Raw genomic sequence first — 22406 nt, forward strand, 5'->3', positions numbered from 1 at the left:
GTCTTCCCCTCCAGAAAGCTCTGGTGGGAAGGCTGGCAGAAGAGGCTGTTTGTTTGGTGTTTCTAAATGAGTGTTAAAAGCTGCTCCTGCGTGTTCCAGCCTCTTCCTCCGCAGCAAAACTGACAAGGGCCACGTGTTTGGGGAGGAAGGAACCCAGGAACGAAATGACTCTGCTGGCCAGCCAGCACAAGGAGGTCACAGCCAAACAAGGTGTGTGGGAGGGGGGAGCTGCCAAGGAGAGCAATAGCTGCTCAACCCCCCTTTTCCCCCTCCACCTCCGGACCCCTGGCCCCAACAAACAATGCTGCTTTTCTCCTAATTGGTTTCATAGGGTCCTTTTACATCAACAAGCAACCAGCTCCAGCGGGTACAAGCAGTTGGCTTGCTCTCAGCTCTGGTGGCCACAGCACAGCCAGGAGGTGCAGAGACCAAGGGGAACCCCCTTCCCAAGGGAAAGAATGTCACTCTGAGGGTCACAGTGAGCACTAGGCAAGACACCACAGAGGTTTGGAAGGGGCTTGTCCCCACGACTGAACAATGGGCAAATGATTCAAGGGTGAAGGTCATCTCCCAGCCCAGCCCCACCACCGTGAGGACACCTGCACGCTGCTGAGCTGGCCAGGAAGGAGCCTTCACCTCCTCATGAAACCACTGTAGGAGACTCTTCTCCCCCATTGCCCTGTGCTGCCCTCTCTGCACTAGGCTTTTCTCTGGACCACCTGCAAGCATGCCCACAGCCCAGGTGTGGGACTGGGGTAGTGGGAGGCAGCAGGCAGGCTACAGGAGCAGCATCACACCCACAACCACTGCACATCCACACTGCCTGCCACCTCCCAGGGCACTGACACAGAGCAGTGCCAAGGTCAAGCCTACCTGCTAACAGATGTGTTCCTGCTACACCTGCAATTACTGTAAAATCTCATAATGATTCGGGGGGGAGAGCTGTTACCATCAGCTCTGGACCAACTGCTGTGACCAATGCTGGGCACCATCAGCTGCTGGGAAGCTGCTGTGAGTGGTGTGTGTGTGTGTGTGTGTGTGTGTAAATGCCTGCAGCCCTGGTCACCTGAACACAAGAGGACCAGGGCACAGCCTACAGCAAGGCCATGACCTGCCCCACAGCATCCTCCACTCCCATCACCCCTAGGGGTCTGGATTTGGGGAGTTCAGCCTGAGCACAGTGGGAAGCTGACAGGGAGCCCTGCAGCTCTACACACAACTTCCATGTAGGGATGCAGGCTCTGAGGCTCAATCCCACTTTTTCAGGAATAGATCCTTTCTCCTGCCAGCACTCCACCAGCCCCAGGCAACTCTGCAGGCAGTACTGCTTGCAGGCAGGGATGTGCCCAGCAGGGCTGTTCCCCTCTCTCTCCACATGGCTGCCACCCAGCACACTGCAGGGCCCATCCGAAGCACTCTCATTTCCAGCCTCCATCAGATAAGGCACTGAAACCCAAACAGATCAGATCCTGTGCTAAGACTCCAGTAATTAACACCTTCGAGGCCCGGCCAGGCGTGGGTTAGCAGAAGGTATCCAGCTGAAATACCCACCAGTCCCTCCTTGTGAACCTGGATCCCAGCCCAACAGGCATGTGAATATTAATATACACAATCCTAAAAGCAAAGGTCATAAAAGCTGTCAGGGAAATGGGATGGTGATGATGAACTACCGGCCCCAGTGCACACGGCAACACAAGAAGCAACCTAGAGCTTCCCTGGATCCCTCAGTCACGTGCAGGAAGGGTTGGAATTTTGGAAACGAGCCAGAAAGCCCAGTGCACAGGGGTGGTGGAGAGAGGATTTTAGCCTTGGAAATGGAACTGGTGACAAAAACCACTCAATTACTAAACACTGAATTGTGACCGTGTTCACAGAGGTCTTAGGATGAGGGAAGAGATGAGGATCTGACTCCATGTTTCAGAAGGCTTGATTTATTATTTTATGATATATATTATATTAAAACTATACTAAAAGAATAGAAGAAAGGATTTCATCAGAAGGCTAGTCAAGAATAGAAAAAAAAAGAAAGAATAACAAAGGGTTGTGTCTTGAACAGAGAGTTCGAGCCAGCTGACTGTGATTGGCCATTAATTAGAAACAGCCCTATGAGACCAATCAAAGATCCACCAGTTGCATTCCCAGCAGCAGATAACCATTGTTTACATTTTGTTCCTGAGGCTTCTCAGCTTCTCAGGAGGAAAAATCCTAAGGAAAAGATTTTTCATAAAAGATGTTTGCGACACTGAGTAGATCTGGCTGCCGTGAGCTGCCCAAAGAGCCCATCCCCATCCCCATCCCCATCCCCATATCCCGTGAGGGTCCCTTGGCACAGGGTGTCCCACAAACCTTGGTGATTTTGGGGTGGGCACAGGGTGTGGCACGTACCTTGGTGATTTTGGGGTGGGCACAGGGTGTGGCACATACCTTGGTGATTTTGGGGTGGGCACAGGACGTCCCACAAACCTTGGTGATTTTGGGGTGGGCACAGGGTGTGGCACATACCTGGGTGATTTTGGGGTGGGCACAGGGTGTGGCACATACCTGGGTGATTTTGGGGTGGGCACAGGGTGTGGCACATACCTGGGTGATTTTGGGGTGGGCACAGGGTGTGGCACGTACCTTGGTGATCTTGGGGTCGGTGCAGCGGCTGCTGCCGCTGCTGGCGTGCATCCAGCTGCTCTCGTAGGCCAGGCAGTGCTGGCGCAGCGAGCAGCGCCGCTCCGACACGCACCAGCCGCACTCGAAGCGCGGGTCGGCCTTGAGGCACAGCCCGCAGCTCTCCCGCAGCGCCGAGCACTTGTACAGGTGGGCTGCAAGGGACGGAGGAGGGCAGGGTCAGCACGGCCCCCCAGCCCATGGGAAAAGGTTTGGGGGGAAAAGGCTGCTGATCTTGGCTGTTCCCATCAGCTCCCAGTTGGACAAACCCCCACAGGAAGGAGCCAGCAACACACTGGACTCAACACCAAAGTAGAGTGCCTCCCAAAGCTCTTGGGGAAAGCCTCTTGTTTAAAAACCCACCAAACATCGTGCAAACTATGGTCCAGAGCCTGGAGGCTGAGGGGGCACTGGGCCAGGTCCCATCCCATCCCTCACTCACCCTGGATGTTCTGGGGGTTGTCAATGACAAAGTTCCCATTCCAGACCACAGACAAGTTGACGGGCAGGTCACTGATGTCATTCCCTTCGTAGAAATACTGCAGGAGGAAACAGAAGGAGGCAGAGCCTGTTAATTATTGAGACAAATGTCCTGGTGGTGAGGGGCATAGAGAGACATACAGTCCCATTACATGGATATCTCCCATCAGCCAGAGGAGAGGGATGGGGTCCTGGCTGGGACTTGCTGGCTAGGGACAAACAGGTCTGACAGCCACTCATCAAAGCACCAGTCACAGCACATGAAACCAGTGGGCTGGACTGACAAAAAAAGATAAAGCAGCAAAAAGAGGGTTTGTAAAAAGACCCAAAGCCCATCAACTCAAAGGTCTAAAGCTGCTGCTGCTGGAAGAGGAAGAAACAGATGGTGCCTCTGCAGCACAGATGTACTTCTCCCCACAAGGCTCCCAAGCCCTTCCCCATGTCCTCCCCAGCCCAGGGATGCTCAGTTGGATATGTGGGATTATGGTCATCACTAGTGAAGCTTGGGGAGGACAGGCTGGGCACATCACAGGAGTGGATTCAGTAGAGTCACCCCCAACAGCCAGTGGGAGGATGTCCCTCACAGTTCTCTCCAGCCCCATCACCCCTAACAAAATGACAAAGCTATGGCCACATGGCTGTGGGTGGGACAGAGTTGAGGACCACTCCAGTGCCACATCGGCCCTCAGAAAGAGGTCAAGAGAGAGCACACCACATCCCCAGATGCCCCAGCTCCACACTGTGCTTGGACATTGGCTGCTCTCCATTTCATGACTGGAACTACTACCCTGAGTTTCCAGGTAGGAAGGTGACACCAGGGAATTCTACCCCTCCAGCTTTAGGGGACCAAAACTCAGGCCCTTGGACCTGCTGCTGTCCAGACAAATCCACCTCCATTTCTCCTTCTGGCCTGGCCAGCACCTCCTCCCCACCCAGACCCCTCTGCCCTGCCTCAACAGCTGAGTCCCAGCCCCAGCAGCACCATCAGTATTCCCTGCAAAGCCCCTGCATGCAGCCAGAGAGGTTTAATCGATACAGAGGCAGGAAGGCATTTGGAACCATCCCTGACAGCTAATGACCTCCTTCGGCAAGAGATTCCCCGCTCCTCGCCTGAGAAAATGACAGGCGTGTCAGGAGAGATTAAATGAATGATTCATGGCTTGCTGGAGTTTGTTAGAGAGCAGTGGATGCACCAGCAGTGGTTCACCCACAGCCCTGCCACCACCTCCAGGCAGTGCCAGTGTCACCTTTCACAGCCCCAGGCTGTACCAAGAGGAGGTGGCCTCAGCATGTCCCCCAGCTCTGCTGCCCCACACAGTGCCCCATCCTCTGCAGAGGCTCTGTTCCACTCAACCCCTCCACAAGGGGTGGCCCATGAAGGAGGCCAGCTGGAAAACGGCACTTCAGTCTTCTCACCTGACCATCAAAGCTGTGCTGAGTCTCCCCCAGACAGGCAGCATCACCAGCCAGCATCAGACATGGCACCAAAATGGGGCACAAGCCCAGAGTGAGACCTGGCTACAGCAACACACCCCTCCCTCAGCACTACAGGGTGCCAATGAGAGCCAAGCCTGGTTCTCCATCACAGCTTTTTCTTGGTGATCCCTTGTCCACGAGCCATCCCACCCAAACGCAGGGTGGAGGACCCCAAAATGCAGCCCTCCCCAGGGAGGAAGGCTGCTGCTAGTCAGCTGCACACAGCAGTTGTCAGCCATAACACAGCCAGCTGCAAACCCAAGAGCTCCACCACCATCTCCTGTCTACAGGCAGAGCCCCATCACCCTCAACAGAACCCCCTGGACATGGCAGCTCTTGTTGTGCTTGCTCAGATAACTTTCACCACATCCCCACCAGGCACCATCCACCACCAGAGCCTCTCAGCAACATCCCTGTTACCAGGCCTCAGAAAATGAAGCCAGAACTTGGCTAGGAGTCCAGATCTGTTCACCTTGCGCTGTCCTACTCCCACCCAAGAATATCCTCAACAGAACCACAACAAGGAGCTGGCCAGACCCATAGCAGTGAGCAGAGCCCATTCCCTGGCAGCAGGAGGGAGCACATGCTGGGGAGGGTGGTGGCAGTGCTGGAGCAGAATTTAGCTGTGACGAGCCACGTGGCAGCGTAAGTGAAATTGGCATTTTCAATTTGTACTCTGACATGTCTCATTTGGGGCCCTGGCATCTCGGGAAGGCATCCAGCCTGCAGCTGTCCAAAACATTTATTTGCATCTCTCTGCCCCGGCTGCTTTTGGAAATTAGTTCTTCTGGGAGGTGGGTTGGAGGAAGAAGAATAGGGGGAGAGGGAGGGAGAACATTAACTCTTCATGCACCAGTCCTGAGACAGCAAGAGGCCAACTGCAGGAGAGACTGTCTCCCTCTGGGAAAGGGCACAGGACTGAGGATGCTGACTTTGCTGTGGCAGGGAGCTGGAGCAGACAGAGGGGAACAGCAGGAGCACAGGACTGTGTGAAGGGAATGGCAGACCAGGAGCTGCTGCCTCAGCTGGTGTTCAAAGCGTGGGATCACTAAGGGAACAAGGATATCAATGAACAATGTGTCCTCTGCATCTGCATGTCTGTCAGAGCCTCTAACCTGCCCTGCAGAGACAGCAGTAGGTCTGTGGCTTGGATGCTGTTCCTGGTCTCTGTGGAACACTGGAGCTGGAGTCAGGACTTGGCTGTGCACAGGCAGGAGCTGCAGCTGCAGGGGCTCCAGGCTTGGCCTCCTGGGACCTGGAGATCCATCAGATCTCATTTCCAAAACATCTCATATTTTGAAAGGTGTTTGCAAAGGGCCTCCTCACACCAGCCCTTGCCATACTGTAAGCACAAAAGTGGCCTCTCCACCCACAGCCAGGGAGGCAGCAGCATCCAAGTGAAGCAGCAGCCACCTTCCAGCCCTGAAGGCCCCACAGCTGGTGGGGATCAGGCAGGGGGTGCTTACCAATCTGTCCATCCTATGGGAACCAAAAAGGAGCTCACAGACAGCCAACAGGTTCCATCACGCTGGCTCCTCCCTGTTCAGAGCTAACATGGTGTTAAACACCCATTAAACACTTAACTGTTATTAACCTCCCAATTAATCAATCCCAGTGGCTGGCAGCAGACCGGGATGAGCAGCAGCAGGGGAGTGGGCCAGGATGGGTGTGAGTGGGGGGATGCACCTACCCAGGCAGCCCTGCTGTCAGACCATCTTCCACTCCACAAAGGTGCCCAGGACACCCAGCTGTGCCCAAAGGCTGATTTGGCTTGGAAACTGCTATGAGGACAAGCTATGGGAAAGGGATGTTTGCTCTGGGAGCAAAATGCAACGGGCACAGCCTGAGAGCAAACCAACAGTGCCCAAAAGTGATGTGCTCTGATGCAGCACAGCCCACAGAAGGGGATGGGAGAAAAGATGTCAAGTGAGTCAGCAACTGAGATGAGAACTGCCTGGCCCCTTACCTAACCCAGCCAGTCTCCCTGTCCCTCCCTGAAGAGCTTCCAAGGCAAATGTGGAAGAGAGGACAGAGGATGTTTCAGCCTCATCCACCTAGATACTGATCTTCCCAGCAAGGTCTCCTTCTGCAGAGGTGCAGTTCAGGCAAGAGAACTCCTCACTAAGCCTTTCTCAAGGCTCTTTACCCAAAACTTATTTCAGGCATCTTCCCAAATAACAACCACCAACCTCACGTTCTTTTCACATCTCTGATTCTCACATCCACCCTGCCCCCATGCAGGGAATGCCACCAGCCCTGCCAACAACAAGGGCTGTGGCTGTCACCTGCTGTGGAAGTCCCACTTTTGATTCTAGGAAGCCCACTGCTCACACACCCACCAGCTAGCAGCAACAGGCACTGAGAGCTCCCAGCTTCCCTTGGGATGAGAGATTCAGCACTGTGAGAAGGCACCTCCAGGGAGCCACACAGGAGACACAGCTGCAGCTAGCAGGAAACACCCCAAATCTGTGGGCAGATTGCACTGACATGCACTTTGGGATGCTGCTGCAAATGCCATGCCAACTGGACGAGGCACCAGCCCTTGCCATGCCAGGGGAGGCAGGGCAGCCCCAGAGCCATCACACCCTTCCCATAGGGCATCCATCCCACTGCAGCCACAGCCTGCCCAACCCATCCCTGGGGAAGGCAGCACAGGGGCTGCTCCTCTGCAGGCAAACCCACACATCCAAATTTCCTGTGCAGCCCCCCTCACTCCCACATGCACCATCCCCCTGGGCTGCATTTCTGGAGGAGAGCTCGGGCTGCAGCTGTGTCCTATTTTTCTGTAGTTGATGACCTCAACTCCTTCCCCGCACTACGGGGACGGCAGTAATGTACATCGCGTCTCGCCAGGGCTCAACTGCAATTCATCATTATTTTATCTGCTGGAATTTAATTGGATCCTATCAAACTCTCCTGATACTCCCTTTTCACTTTAAACACTGCTGCAGGAAAGATAAATGTAGGCACCGCTAGGATGGAGAGCGTGGCTTTGTTGGCGAACGGAGCTGGGGCTGTGGGCTCCAATCCTGCTTCCCTCTCCATGGCTGGTTAATTAGAGATACATATAGTGGAGGTGTGCAGTGCTCAGAACAGGGCATGTGTGTATGATTTATGTTCCTCTATAAATATACCCTGGGCTGAGTAAAACACCGCCATCCGCACAACGGCACAACTTGACAGGAACGCTCAGCCTCTGGTTCTGCATCTCCTTTTTCTCTTTTCGCATGGATCTCCTTCTTTCTACCCCTAACACACACAAGCTCCTTCACCTGGATTCCTCTTGCCTCAAATCCAGCATGGTGTGACAACCTGAGACCCTGGGAATACACCAGAACAACGCCCAGGTTCTACAGCAACCAAAAAATACCCAGAAAATGTAAATCTGAGAGGTCTTACCTCACTCCCCAGCACCCACACTGGGGTACCACACATGTGCCCACCCTGCCAGCCCAGCTTGCTCTGCACCCACACCACTGTGTCCCAGCAATAATTCTCACTCCAGGGTGAATATCCCAACCTGAGCTGAGCCAGAGGGCAGGAACCTCCACAGCAGAAACTGTGGGCAAGGTGGGCTCTCCATGCCAAGGGCACTGGTGAGAAAGGAACCAAAAGGGAGCCAGGGAGGTGGCACAGCTGCTCCTCACCACGTGGGGCTTTGGTTAAACAGAAAGGGAAATTACTGAGGCATGATGCTTAATTTAAAGTGCTGAGACAACAAGCTCATGAAAAGGAGATCAGGGGTTCTTCCTATTTATATATTTAAAGGGAAACAGCAGCTCTGGGGCTATTTCAGCCTTAAGAGGAACATTTTAGAGAGAAAAGCCAAAGCCTTGACAGTGAGAAACACCTGTAGCCATTTTGCAAAGGCCAAGGCTAAATCAGATCAAGTCCAATGTTACAGGCATTAGTGCAGATTTGGGACTGTGGCACTTTTCAACTGCAAAACTATTCCATTTCTGCAGCAATCAGGAGGATGAACTTTGTTGAGGGATGTCAAATGGGAAAGAATAGGCAGAGGCAAGGATATTTGGAGAATGAATCTCAGTGGCATCAACCTTATGCATTAAGACAGGTGACCATTTCTCCATTCTCTGCTGCAAAAAGAGACTGGAAAAGTCTGCCTCCAGAAGATTAAAAGCAATCAATTTGCAAAAATTAGTTTATTGGCAAAGATCTTCATTTTCTTAGTTAGGCTTGTCTTTCCTTTTTGCATCTTTACAATATATGTGGAAAACCATTAGGGTTGCTTTCTTCTGGAAGAGCAGAAAGAGACCAAAGTGAGGAGGCAGAAAATGTTCTTTCAGCTTGGTTTATGGCTTGGGATGCTGGGGAATACCAGAGCTGGTCTCCCTTGAGTTTGCCAAAGATCTATTGGGTGTTTCAAACAATGTTTATAGTCAACACTCAGCCCTTAATGAATGGACTGCTGAATATTTAACCAAGATGTCCTTTCTTCAGAGTGCTAACAAGTCATTGGAGTTTGACAAGCACTAAAACAAAAGACAAAGAGTTTTAAGGGGCTTGACTTATTATGCCTTTCATTCACCAGTGATTCAGGAATGTATCCCTTATTCCACAGAGTATTTAACCTCTTGTTTAGATCCCACTGAACTCCTGGAAACACTGTGGGCTTAAATGCCTTTTGGCATCCATCCTTCACTAGTTGGCTGGGAAGATGTCATCCTTCTCCTATTTCTCCACTTGCCAGTGCTCTCCACACCAAAATCCTAACCCAAAAGATGAAGTGCAATGGAAGAAGCATTGGGCCATGGCTGGGAGAGCCTGAAGCACTATCAAGCAGCCAGATGGACTGCAAAAAGGCATGAAGGAGACAAACACCACACAAGTGTGAATCTGAATCCCCCACACCATAATGCAGCCTGGCTCACTGCCCTCAAACATTAAAGCAGGCGAGCAGACCCTGAAAGCAAAGCAGCTTCTTTCAAGTCAAAACTCTGTTTTTCTCTTTGTGAAGCCACCCTGCACCCAAAAGCCACATCTCCTGCCCCAGAGTGCAGCCCATGGAGCTGCTGCTACCTGTTCCCCATGCACCTCACAACACCATACACATGCCCTTCTGACAATTTGTCCTGTTTTCACAGCATCCCTGACAATTTCCAGGTCAAACATCCACCACTGTCAGCCCAGGAAAAGGTGCTGGTTACAGCTGTCCTATCCCTCTGGAGAAGGGCTGCAGAGGCCATGCAACCCTGGCAGCCACAGCATCCCTTGGGAAACACAGGGAATGCATTGTGCTTCACTCTCCCCCCTGCTTGACAAGTTGAAGCATAGTGGGGAGAAATGAGTCCACACCGTTCAGAGCCTCTCTGCAAGCTCCACCTCTGTTATGTAAAGGCTCCCCTGTGGCTCAGGCACCTCTCCCCAGCACCCCCAGGAGCCATCAGGCTGCTGCTGTCAGCACTGTGCAGCCACAGCGCTTCCCCACAGGGAGCATCCTGCAGCACACGTGTCCCAGACTGCTCTGGAACAAACTCAGCCAAACCCCACACTACAGAGCTGGGCAGGAGGCAGCTCCAGGCAGGGGAGAGCTGGCAGGGGGCTGCACTGGCTGCACAGCATCCCCCAGGGCTGCTGCTCAGGGCAGGACCAATGGCTCAGGATGCTCCTCCTGTCCAAAGGCTCTGCAGCCCTGGGATTGCTGGAGGAGGGAGGGAGCCAGTGCTCATCTTCAGTGGTTTCTAAATGTCACTTGTGCCACCAAAGAGAGCAGGGATCAGCACTGGTGTTAGGCTGCAAATGAGCTTTCACAGTAGGAGAGATGAAAAACAAATTTTAAAAGGATTAAACGGGCGAGCAAAGGGAGGGGCTGGCTGCATCTGGATGAGGGCAGGTCGGTGTAGAGCACAGCAGGCAGCTGAGGAGCTGAGCAATGCCAGCTCCCAGTGGGGCTATTAGCACCCAGAGTGGCTTTGTGCATGGGCTAGTGCTCAGTGAGAGGCACACACACAGCTCACCCAGGGCTGCTAAACCCACTTAGGGGATAAGGTGCCTGGAGAGGGCAGAGATGCCTGCAGGAGAGAGCTGAAGTGACAGGGGGCAAGGACACAGAGGCAGGGAGCAATGGAGGGAGCATGGGATGGAGGGCAGGCAGGCAGGGGAAGGAGGCAGCTGCTGGTCAGATCAGGGATGGAGCCAGGGATGGACAGAGGCTGCAGAGGAGGAGGGGAAGCACTTGCAGGGCTGGCAGGCACAGCTGCATGTGGAGGGCTCCAAGTGTGCAATGGGACACAGAGGTGTTACCTCTGTCCCGCCTGTAAAATGGGACAGCTTGGTGTCAGGGGGGCTCCAGCACATCCAGGCCCAGCTGGCTCCAGCCCAGGCAACTTTCTTCAGCTTTGCAAACCCAAGTGCTCCCTAAATCCTGGTGGCTTCAGCACTGATCCTATCTGGAACAACCCCAAGCAGCCTCCCAGTGCACCTGGGGGTAGTGTCAGGGAGCCCCCTCACATCCCACAAGCAACACAAACCCTGTACCTGCCACGAGAGAGCAAAACTGCCCATGCAACGAGCTGGGGTGGGCCTGGGGCAGCAGGAAGGAGCAGCCCACAGGCAGGGCCCACAGCAGGGAGAGCTGCTGCCCACTCACCGAGGTGTTCTGGCACTGGATGCTGGTGCTGTTGAAGCGCAGGGCGGTGACGCGCGTGGTGCTGCCCGGGATGTGGAAGATGCACTCGTAGTTGCGCTGCCCCGACTGCGGCTGCGGCAGGTTCTTGGCCGTCAGCGTGATGGGCTTCACCACACCCACGGGGATGTAGATCTGCGTGGAAGGCAGGATCTGAGGGCAGTCCTGCAAGGGGAACAAGAAGCAGATGATGAGATGGGAACACTGTACAGCCTCCCCCAGCACTGCTGTGACCCTCTCCTGGCGGGCAGGCTTGGCAATGCACTGCAAAAACACCACCCTGAGCACATGCTTGAGAAAATCCTCATGTGCAGCAACCCCAAACCAGCATCCTACACCTGCTCTGCCCAAAACTTTGAAGACAGAAAAGAACAGCACAAAGGAACCTGGTGGCAGGGCAGTAGAGTGTTCTCTACAGCTCAGGTTGATTTAGGTGGGAGGTGGGGAGAGGATCCATCTCTAGAATCTGTAACCTGCCGCTGCAACAGCAACACGTGTTTGGGCCAACTGGTAACATCATGGACTTCAATGCCACCATTGCAGCCAGTAGGTTTCAGAGTCAATGCCCACTGGACTGTGCACTGTCAAGCTACCTGCTCAGCCTCCCTGCTTCCCTTACAGCCTCCATCCTCCTTCCCTCATTAGCAGACTGAAAAGCCTTTTCCCTCTTTGACACAGCAATGTGCTCCTGCAGTGTGGCAGAGAACCTGCTCTGCAGCAAATGTTGCTGTTGCTGCTTCTATTTGCACCAGCTCAAAGCAGTGTCACCCCACTCAGCCTGGCTGCAGGCTGCCCAGCACACAGTGACTCCAGCCAGGGGATGCTGCTGAGTCTGAGCTGGGGAGGAAAGCAAGGAAAGCACCTCCCTGCCAGCCTCTGGGGAAGGAGACATTGGGAGGGCAAAGCTCTCCACTTTTAATAGCCACGGGCTCCCAGCTGCTCCAGGGGAGCTGGTGACTCTGGTGTGCAAAGCACAGGGGAGCAGGAGGGAGCAAAAATAAATTAGCTCAGGCAGCAAAACATCTCTGCAGCCCTGGCGGGTAACACTTTGCAACAACAGCCTGATGCAATCCCACACCGACTTTGCTGAGCCGGGCACAGGTCTCACACCTACAGCAGCTACTCCTGAGAGTGCTGCCTTGAAATAACATCAGAGGGAATAACGTGTGAGCTGCCTTAGAAACAGAAATGCAGAGGACACAGCCACTTTGCTCTCACAAAGTTCCCCATGGCCACAGTGTGGCTGCAGGGGCAGCTCTGGCCCCAAAGCCACCAGCAGCCATGTGTGACCAAGGCTGCCCAGCTGCCTCCTGCCATCCTGCAGCCAGCCAGGCTGAGCCTTGCAAAGTGCCAGCCTTTATCTCTGCCAGTATGATTAATTAACTTTCAAACAATGCAGAGAAAAGAAAAAGAAATTGTTTCATTTAGCGAATCTTGACAGAAAAACCCAACCACTTTTACTCTTTGGGTTTTCTGTTCTTCACAAGTCTGTACTCCCCAAAAGCACAGTTTTCAAGGGGAGAAACTATTTATCTCCAAAACACACTAAACAAAATAAAAGCTGAGAGGGTCAGTAGTGTTAGCCCCAGCCAGAGATGGCAACAGGGCTGGGGCAGTCTGGGGACACCGGGCACTGCTCTGCCACCTCCCTGCTCTGTATCACAGCTGCCACTCTGCAAAATGGGGCTTCAGTTCATCCCCACTTCCAGAACCAGCTCAACTCACAGTGGGGACACACCTCATGCCTGTTGCTATTTCCATGGAGTGTCCCCATGATTCCATGGTGGTTTTTCCCCACCAGTTCCCAGCTTGGAAGTGCTGTCAGAGGAAGCAGCCCCTGCCTGCTTGATCTCCCCCACACTGCAGGGGGACTCCATGGGTGGCACAAGCCTTCCCCACAGGGCACACTCATACTTGGCAAATATTAACTCCTGGCTCACTCTCCAACACTCCTATCTCCTCCTTTTTCAGCAATTATTGCTGCAGCCCAGCTGGGGTGGTGGGTAAGTCCCTGGCCCCAGGCTGGGCTCACCATGGCTGTGTGCAGGCATGCCCAGGGAGCACAGCAGGCACGGGTGTCCCTCTCCCCACCCAGGCAGGGGGGGCTCATTCTGCTCATTCCCAGTTTGAGCCCAATCCCCCCATGATGTCACAGGCCCCACATCTGCCAGCAGAAGTGTCTCATCCAGCAAAAATGTCAGCCTGTGCCCAAACAGGAAACACCTGGTGCTGGTGGGCGCCCAGGGTGCCCGGAGGGGTGGGGGTACAAGGACAACTCATTTCCCCTATGAGCGAGTCCAACTGCTGACACAACTTGGTCTGGCACTGCCCAGGGCTTGCATCCCTTGGGAGCACTCTGCACAGCCCACAGAGCTCTGTGTCCTGCCAAGAACAGCCCCTGCCAGCAGAGCCCCAGGCCCCAGGAGGGGACAGCTATGAAGGTATGGGATAAGCAGAAAGGCAAGGCCCCAGCTCACACAAACTCCCAAACATCACACATCAGATTTTCTCCATTAAAACCATTTTTCTAGCTGGATGAGAACATGACTTGGATGTCCAGGTTTGTCTGTAGAGGTGAGAGCTTTAGGATCACACTGCAAATGCTGCCATTGGGGTTTGTCTGGCAGCTCCCAGCTCCAGAGGAGCTGTGTATCAGCAGAGAGGGGATGAAGGCAGTCTGCGACTGGGCCTGACCTCAGCTTTGAGGCTCCTTCACAAAGTCCTCAGCCATTCCCAGTGATGGGGAGGGAAGAACAAACACTGAATCTACTTAATTGAACAAACACACCTGTTCCCCACAGCCCAGGAGCCTTTTACCCTCCACAGCAGCTCTGCATCAGCAGAGGCTGTCTCAGAGGAGCAGCTTTATGGGATGAGAAATGAACAGCAGCCTGTGCTGCTTCATCACCTCTTCCCAGCCCTGCATGCCCCCAGCAAAGCCACAGAAGAGGGCAATCTCCAGAGTTCAGGCTTTAGAGCTACCACAGCCAGGGGACAGAGACATCCTGCCTGCTGTCACCATTTCCAGGCACATTTATGTGAGTGGTGGCTCCTACCCTTGCCCATTCCAGCCCTTGCCCCCCCCAGACAAGCATTCCTGGCATGCCATGGACAGAGTGCCATGGATCACTCTGTTTTCCTACAAAACAACCACTTTCCTACCCAGGAAATTGTGGTGAACCACCCATGGGAAGGAGCAGAGACAGTTACCCTCTGTCCCTGCATTTCCTGACCAGTGCCCAACACACTCCAGCCAACACAGACAGACCAAATCCTGCTTAAAATAACCTTCCTGGGAGAGGATGGGGCTGGATGCCTACCATTAACTCGTCTGGTGGTGCCATGGGGCTGGCACTGAGCCCCCCCACCCACCACACCACCCTGCTGGGGACCAGGATGGCCAGGGATGGGGACAGGATGTCTCATCCCAGCCTGGTCACAGAGCCCACAGCTGCAGCTGCTCTGAGGGTGCCTCACCATCCCTGCTGGGAACTGCTGAGGCCACACCAATGTGCAAACAGGCTGAGCCAGGCTGTCCAAACCTCAAAGCAGGCACTGGTCATTTCCCAGGGTGGCCAAAAGGTCTGCTGGGGGACAGCCTGCTCACACTGGGCAGTGACACAAGCTCCTGAGCAGGCAGCCTGTGGAGAGCTGCACACATCCCAAGGGCACCCCCACTGTGGGGAACAGCCAGAGGCTCTGGGGTTCACTGGCAGGAGGGGGGCAGATCCCATGGTGGGAATGGGCAGATGAGAACTGCTGTGTTCCAGAGCTCTGGACACCACGTGCTGCATTTGCAGAGGCAATGCCAGGGCTGGCTGGCTGGCTGGAGTGTGACCTCAGGGATACCTGAGACAGGCAGATTGCTCACTGGATTTCTTCACAGCACAAGCCAGGAGAAAACAGCTTTTTCCAGCTTTCTCAGGTTAGTAAATTCCCCTGGCGGCAGCAGGACCCTTCCCACTGGGGCCATGTACAGTCAGTGGGAAACCCAGATAAGTTAATTGGAGCCCCCTTCCAGAACAGGGACAGAGTTTCCTTCCCACAACTCTCCCTTCAGGATCCAAATCAGCATTTACTGTAGAGCCAACAGTGCCTTGCCAGATTCCATACCCAAGCCAAGGAGCCACCACAGGCTGGGGACAGCAGGATGTCGTGCAAACACCCTGCTGATGGCAGCTATCCCCAGTGGGTGGCACGGATGCTGCACAGGATGAGCCCCCACAAAAGAACATGTTCCTTAGCAGAGCAGCTGAGATGAAGAAGGCATGAGGTGCAGCAAAACAGTTTGTTTTACAGATTTCAACCTTCCCCTCTCCAAAAACAAGTTGTTCTGCAATGACAGTTCGAGCTTGCTCCCTTCACAAACATCAAAGGAAAATGCTTTAGCATCTCTGCCTTTGTTTTTCCTTTCATTCAGCCTAAAGTGCTCCGGGCTTCAGCCGACTTCCCAAGCTGCATCTCCTCAGCCACACAGCCTCTCCCCACCAGCATTTCCCTTTCCTCCCTCATAGCTCCTCAGGTAGTCCCAGCACCCCAGGAGAAGCAGTGGGAATGGTTTCTGAAGGAGTTTGCCTTCTTCTAACCCCTTCCCCAGAGGGCAGGGGACCCTGCCAGGACCAGAACAGGCGAGGGGAGCAGTCTCACACTCTTACCTCAGAGAGCTTGACACGGCCCTCCAGGAAGGAGCAGTCAGCAGCGTTGTGGGTGCAGATGTGGCGGTACTTGCACCAGTGGCAGGGGAAGGAGCCGTTCACGCAGGACAGGCACCTGCAGAGAGACAGGAATGGGCACTGTTAGGGCAGCATCAAGGCAGAGTGCACAGGGACATCTCTTGGGATGCTTCAGCAGGACAGCATCCCCAGGTGATCTTGTACCTCGGGGTGGAAAGGATCCCTTATCCATGGGGCACTGGGCAAGCACTGGGAGGGAGAATCCTGCACAACCTGAGCCCCCAGGCTTTGCCCATGGCAGGGTGGGGGGATATGATCCTTCAGGCACTGCAGGATTTGTGTCCCAGCTGAAGAGGCCACGTTCTCTCTTCCTCTTGGCAGGCTGACCCTGACCACCCCAGTGCAGCAGGGGCTGAGCTCCAGACTTTGGGAGCTTTATTTGGGTTCACTGAAAGGCGATTTTAGCAAGAGGCAGCAGAACAAGGGCTCTGCACCACGGGGGAACAGGGGAGAAAGGGCCAGATTAATGCATACTCATTGAGAGGAAAATTATAACTGGCGAAAGGTTGGGTCAGATTAACATTTCAGGACTGTAGGGCCTTTCAGGCACTCACAATAGGTTGTGTGTGACCCCCTCCCTCAGCCCCCTCAGCCCTCCCCAGGCCTGCGCTGTGCCTGTGCCTTCCACCCCTCCTCAGCCTCAGACACTTCCATCTCCCCCCCCAGCCTCCTCTCAGGGCTCTTTGTGCACAGGGATCACTCCTGCTCCTCTCTCCCAACAGCACCTCAACAACCTCTTAGCAATGAAACCAGCCCGAGATCTGATGGCTCTCCCCAAAGCAGGAGGGGACACACAAGAGTCCCACAGCCATTCACAGGCATGGCACCTCAACCCCCTCCCAGGCATCCCTGTTTGCATCCCACAGCTGGAGGGAGGCTTTTAGGGGTTCATCCCTGTGAGGAGGGAAGGGGCTGAGCCCTCCCTGCCATGCTGTTTTTGGGGGCAGAGCAGACAGGTCCCACATTTAGTACAGGAGCCTGCACAGGGTGGGTCTGCACCAGGCATGTCTGTGCAGCCCAAGCTGTTCTCTCAAAGGAGGAGATGGGAGAGCTGCTGAGGCATAGGCTAAAAGGCAGTAAAAATAATCAGTCTGGCTTTAAAAAAAAAAAAAAAAAAAGGAAAGAAAAACAAAAGAAGAAAAGAAAAAAGCAGCAGCACTAGTTTTCACCCTAGAAGGCTCATACCTGCTCCTCACTGATCCGAGCATCAAAAGGATCAGGCCCAAAGCAATTATATTTAAACAAAGACAGGCTCTTTCCCTGAACACAGCTCTGGCAGGAGGCAGGCAGCCCTGCCCAGCCCAATCCTCCTCCTAAACAGCTACCTCTCTGCCTCAACCCCTGGGAAACGACAGGAAAACACAGCATCACCCTGTGAGGCAGCAGAAAGACAATCCTCCTGGAGAAGATATCCTTGGTGGCAGAGCCTGGCACGCCAGATCCCTCACCCTCCAGCAGAATTGTCACTCTGGAGGTGTGGGGACCCGAGGGGGCCACAGGGTGAGGGCAGCCCAGAGTGCAAAGACACACCCAAGGCTTTGCAGGAGCAGGTCCCCCTGCCTGCCCTGGGGTTTCACACACCATTACATATACAGCAAGAGCTTCCCAAATCCGTGCACACACACTAAGGAAATATTTAATTAAGCTGCTTGCAAAGGGGGCTGGAAGTCATTTCCATGTTTCGCTCACATTTTCACTTCCAAATGAACAGCCCTTTTAGCTTTACCCACAAATATGCTAATTGAGATGCTCCTTATGCAAATATATGCAATTTTATTTCAGCTGCAGAGATTCAACTTAAAAGCAGAGCCCCAGCCTCCTATCTCTGGCTGCTTTGATGGAGGGAGGTGCAGAGGGTGGGGGAAATAGGGAACACAAACAAAGGCAAAGGACAGTCCTGCCCTCCTGCTGAGGGCTCAGGCAGGACCAGTGGGCAGATAAATCCAGGATATGGAGGGGCAGGACAGGGAACACACAGATTAATCCTCATGGGAATAGCTCAGCCCCAGAGAGGTCACATAAGAGAGAAGCACAAGCAGCCACAAGCTAACCATCAAGCTGCAGCACAACCTCCCATCAATCGCCCCCACCATCCTCCAAAGAAGAGATTTTCCAGTCACCAGGTCCTGCAAAAAGACTCTCCAGTCCTTTCTACCACCTCACAAGGCATCTCAAAGCACCTGGGTGAGTTCCTGATGCAGCCCTGCCCTGGGCACCCCAGCCCCAACAGCTCCACTTGCAGTTCTTCAGGACAAAGGCCAAATCTTGGCTATTTCAAGACCCTCCTCATCTTAGGGTCTCCTTTGCCATTTAATTATTGCAGGTCCCAGCTGGTCTCCCCTTGTGAAAGGATCTCAGGTTATCCTCCATGTACACACTGAGGTGCATGGTTCCCCCTTCCTAATTTGGCCCTCCCAGTTGCTTCTGACTTAACTGAGCCATTCCTAAAGCCCCATCCTCAGGGATGGCTTCCACACTCTCCCTTCTGCCATAAGGACACCAAATGCCACTGTGAGAGCACTCCCCACACACACACACCTTGCTCTGCAGCATGTCTGCTGCATTTAGAGCAGGTCCAGGGCAGAGTGGTGAGTAAGTCAGCACTGGCTGCCAGTAACATGGTGAACCCTGCTCACAGCCCTGCCTCGGCCCTGCTGACCACCACAGCACCCTGCAGGGCTGCCCAAAGGCCCAAAGGAGCTGAGGCAGGGGTCCCTGGCTGTGGGTCAGGCTGGGCAGCAGGGCTGGGCTGCCCAGGTGTCCCTGTGCCATGCTGTGCTCCTGGCACGGGCACAGGCTGCTGGCAGCACGGTGCCATCTGCGCCGTCTCTCTCCTTCCCACGGTCAGGCACTCTTCCCTCATCACTTCTTGCCTAAGAGGCTTTCATCACTCCTGGTAATTAGAGGGAGGCTCTCCTTCATGTGTTGAAGTGTTCCGCCTCCCCAGAGCGTGCCAGCAGAGCGAGGAGCCCAGCGAGGCTCTGGGTGGGGGTGCAGCACTGATGGGGACCCACAGCTTGTTCCCCATCTGCCTCCTCCCCAGCCCTGCCACGGCCCAGGGAGATGAAGCCCAGGAAAGGTAGGGAAAGGCGGCCAGACCCACTGGCAGTGCCCTCCTTGCCCCCTGATGACCTCGTGAGAGAGCATGGCACCAACCTCAGGGCAGCATTTCAGGGTCACTCTGTGCCAAGGGCCCCATCCCAAAACAAGCCCAGGCTCACTGCTGGCCTGAAAGCCCTTCCAGCCTGGGCAGGCAGCAAAGCAGCTCTGCTCAACTTTGAGTGCCCCAGGGTCAAAGCCAGAGCCTCTCCACAGCCCCCACGCTTGCCCACATCTCACCCCACAGCTGGGCCAAAAACTCCCCTCCACTTCCACAATGATCCCAAACTTGGTAATGCCATGCTAGGGAAAGGGCTGCAGAGAAGCAGAGGTGCAGACAGGGCAGAAGGACAGCAAAGAGCAGGGTGGGTACAAAGCCAAAAGCATCACTGCAGGATGAGCCCAGACCCAGGGGTAGCTTCAGGGACTGACTCCCCCCTGAGTGTGCAGGCACCTTCAGTAACCATGGAGAGTTCCAGCTGTCTCCACACATGACCCAAAGCAAAGCTGTAGCTGATGGGAAGTGTGCAGAGCCAGCAGTGCTGGATCCACACTCCTCACTCACTCACTCTCCTTGCTGCACTGCCAGCCCCAGGCATGCCACCATACCATGTGCCCAGAGGAGCCCAGGGCTCTTCATCACACTGAACAGCAGGGGCACAAAACAAAAGCAGCATCCAGAGGAGTGAGATAAGGCTGAACAGCAAACAGGAGCAGGACAGGAGGTGTGAGCTCTGCAGGCACACACACCAAGGCTATTTCCATGGCACAGCATGTCCCTGAAGGAAGGAAGGACATGGAGTGAAGGGCAGGGAGGAGGAACAGGGGGAAGTTGAATGGCACCAAGAGCAGAGCAGGGGAGGTCCATTAAGAAGGGAAATGATAAACACAGTGTTGATGAAAACAGCATCTGTACAGGCACAGCACAGCCGCCTGCGAGCCCCCTGACTGTTCCTCAGATCTCCTCTTGGCAGGAGGATGCATCCTCAGTGAATACTCAGCTCCAGCACAGCCTGCATCTGGAGCAGCAGCTGTCAGGGCTCAGGGGCTGAACTCAGTGCTTTGGGCTTTATATCCATCTCTCCACCCTAGGGAGAAGGGGAAATCGTGAGGAGCAGTGGAAGCAGGGGCTCAGTGTCCCCCCAGCCCTACACAGACCCACAGGCAGATTCCTCCCTGCTGCCCAAGAAAGGCATGGGGGGCAGTCAGCTCTGGCCCCCCCCCATCCCTGCTCATCTCAATCCATTTCTACCCTTCCTTTCACACCAACCCAATTCTTTTCCACCCCTGCCAGCTTTTGCCAAGGTCCTTACTCACAGGGTGGTCCAGGGCATCCACCATCACACTGGAGGATGCAGAATCATGCCCTGGGTTTTAAGAGAATTCTCTTGAAAGACACTCAGCTGCCTCCTCTTACTGAAGCCTAAGACCAGGCTGTACCAGCCCTCCTCATTCACAACATAATTGATGTAAACCAGGTTATCCTGAGCTGTCTCTGGGGCCTTCCTACAGGATTTTCCACCTGCCCCAGCTCAGGAACACACAGGGATGTGTTACCACCACACCACTCAGCCACAAAAACTCAGATACACTCACTCAACTGCTTGCAGCCATCTGTCCATGCCTCTGAAAAGAAAGCATCTGTAAGCATCTGGGAACCAGCAGCAATGGGCCAACAGAGAAGCAGCCACTCCATGTGTGGGCAGAAAGAAAGGCTGCAGAGAGGAGCCCAAGGATGCTTTGGCCACCAGAACAGCCCAGCCCTGCCTTACCAGCACAACCCTGCTGCTCCCAGCCCTTGGGACATGCATTAAAATCCCATTTACTTAATGGAGGCTTACAGGGAAAGCCTGACCTGTGGGACAGAGACACAGCAGAGTCACATCTCTCCAGCCTGGAGGAGTTAGAGCCATTTGGCATATCTGCCCTTGCCCTAGCACCAGAGAAATTCAGCACCCTGCAGCTGATGGGACATGGGTGTCACAGCTGTCACTACACTGAGGCACAACCACAAGGCTGGGTAGCACCATGGCCACCTCCTGGACTGGAGACAAGTTTCCAGGACGCTTGGATTCCCTCTTGGAATCAGACTTGCTGATATGATTTTCCCCCTTTCCCTGTGCCACACCTGGATTTTTGCTTCCACGTTGCAGTGGCAGGACATGCTGGTGATGAGCTGAGCACGTTGGTGCTTGAAGAACCAGCAGCTCTGCAAAACCTGCCCACAGAACTGAAGGAAGCACCAAAGGCTCTCATCTTCTTCCCCATCCCACTCCACTTGCCAACTCCCTTCCCACAGCCACACAATCCAAAAAGCCAAACCACAACAGGATTTATGAAACAGAGTTTCCAGAGGAGAAATCCAGCGAGGAAACATGGAAACAGCGGAAAGAGATAAATACATCTTGCTATTCCCTGGAATTGCTCACCAGCTCTCTGTGAGGATTCCCTACTCCCCCACCTCACCAGCAAGCTCTGCCAGAGGCAGGCAGGGAGCCTGGTGTTACATCTTTATCTTAAAAGGGGACTCATTTCCCCACAAACGCTTTGAAGAAGGAGTTTAACTCTGACAAAGGCGGCCTCAACATCTGCCTGTGCACGCGCTGGACGTGGTGATTCACTGCAGGATCAAAGGTGCTGAGCACCTTCAAATGCTGCACTTGATCAGGGTCCCATGGGAAACCCCACAGGAACACACCCAGCCCTGCCACAGGGGTTTCCAGCTCATCCTCCAGTGCAGGAGCCAGAGCCTGTCCCCAGGAGCTGCAGACAAGCTGTGGACAGCCCTGCTCTCTACTCCCCCAGCCACCCACATCCCCCTTTGCAAGGGACCCATTTCCCTGCACCAAACCCTTGGTTTCCACTCCCCTGTTCAATCCCACAGCTCAGCCAGAAGCATCCCCTGCCCAATGCCCAAACCTTTAGGAACAGGATGCCCAAAAGACACCACTGCCTGAAAATACATGCCAGAGCCCCTCAGGAGCCCCGAGTACATACAGCTGGGACCTCCAGAAGCTTCCCAGGTAACTCCTGGAAAGGAATGAAGCCCCAGAGAGGATGTAAATTCCTGATCAGGGCTCCCAGGGACCCTGCACAAAGTATGCCAGGAGCCAGTGATGCTGGTCTGTGATGGGAACAGTTCCATCACACAGGCATAGAGCCCTGCATTAACAGATGGGACAGCTTTGGAGCCCTACCTGGAAGGCACCCCCTCTGCTCAGAACATCACAGCCAACCAACCCCCTCTGTACTCTCCTGTAGAAGTGACCAGATGCATCTTCCCTTCTGCAACCCCTCCCTTGACCAGGCAGGCTCCA

At 54.3% G+C, this 22406-nt stretch overlaps 1 protein-coding gene across 2 annotated transcripts in view; it reads right to left on the reverse strand.

The window, feature by feature from the left end:
• Nucleotides 1-22406, reverse strand: part of PLXNA1 (plexin A1) — a 115331-nt gene that overhangs the window by 35480 nt on the left and 57445 nt on the right. The window contains exons 9-13 of one of the 2 annotated variants that reach the window (XM_059479832.1): nucleotides 15913-16027; nucleotides 11222-11422; nucleotides 3098-3194; nucleotides 2620-2810; nucleotides 2048-2205 (exon numbers count right to left, since the gene is read on the reverse strand). In XM_059479832.1, coding sequence (XP_059335815.1) covers nucleotides 2191-2205; nucleotides 2620-2810; nucleotides 3098-3194; nucleotides 11222-11422; nucleotides 15913-16027 — 619 coding nt within the window. In that variant the 3' untranslated portion in view covers nucleotides 2048-2190. Of the gene's footprint in view, nucleotides 1-2047; nucleotides 2206-2619; nucleotides 2811-3097; nucleotides 3195-11221; nucleotides 11423-15912; nucleotides 16028-22406 lie in introns of those variants that run through there. The other variant, XM_059479831.1, reaches the window with a different exon arrangement.

This window comes from Ammospiza nelsoni, chromosome 11 (genome assembly GCF_027579445.1).
Source record: "Ammospiza nelsoni isolate bAmmNel1 chromosome 11, bAmmNel1.pri, whole genome shotgun sequence".
Lineage (NCBI taxonomy): Eukaryota > Metazoa > Chordata > Aves > Passeriformes > Passerellidae > Ammospiza > Ammospiza nelsoni.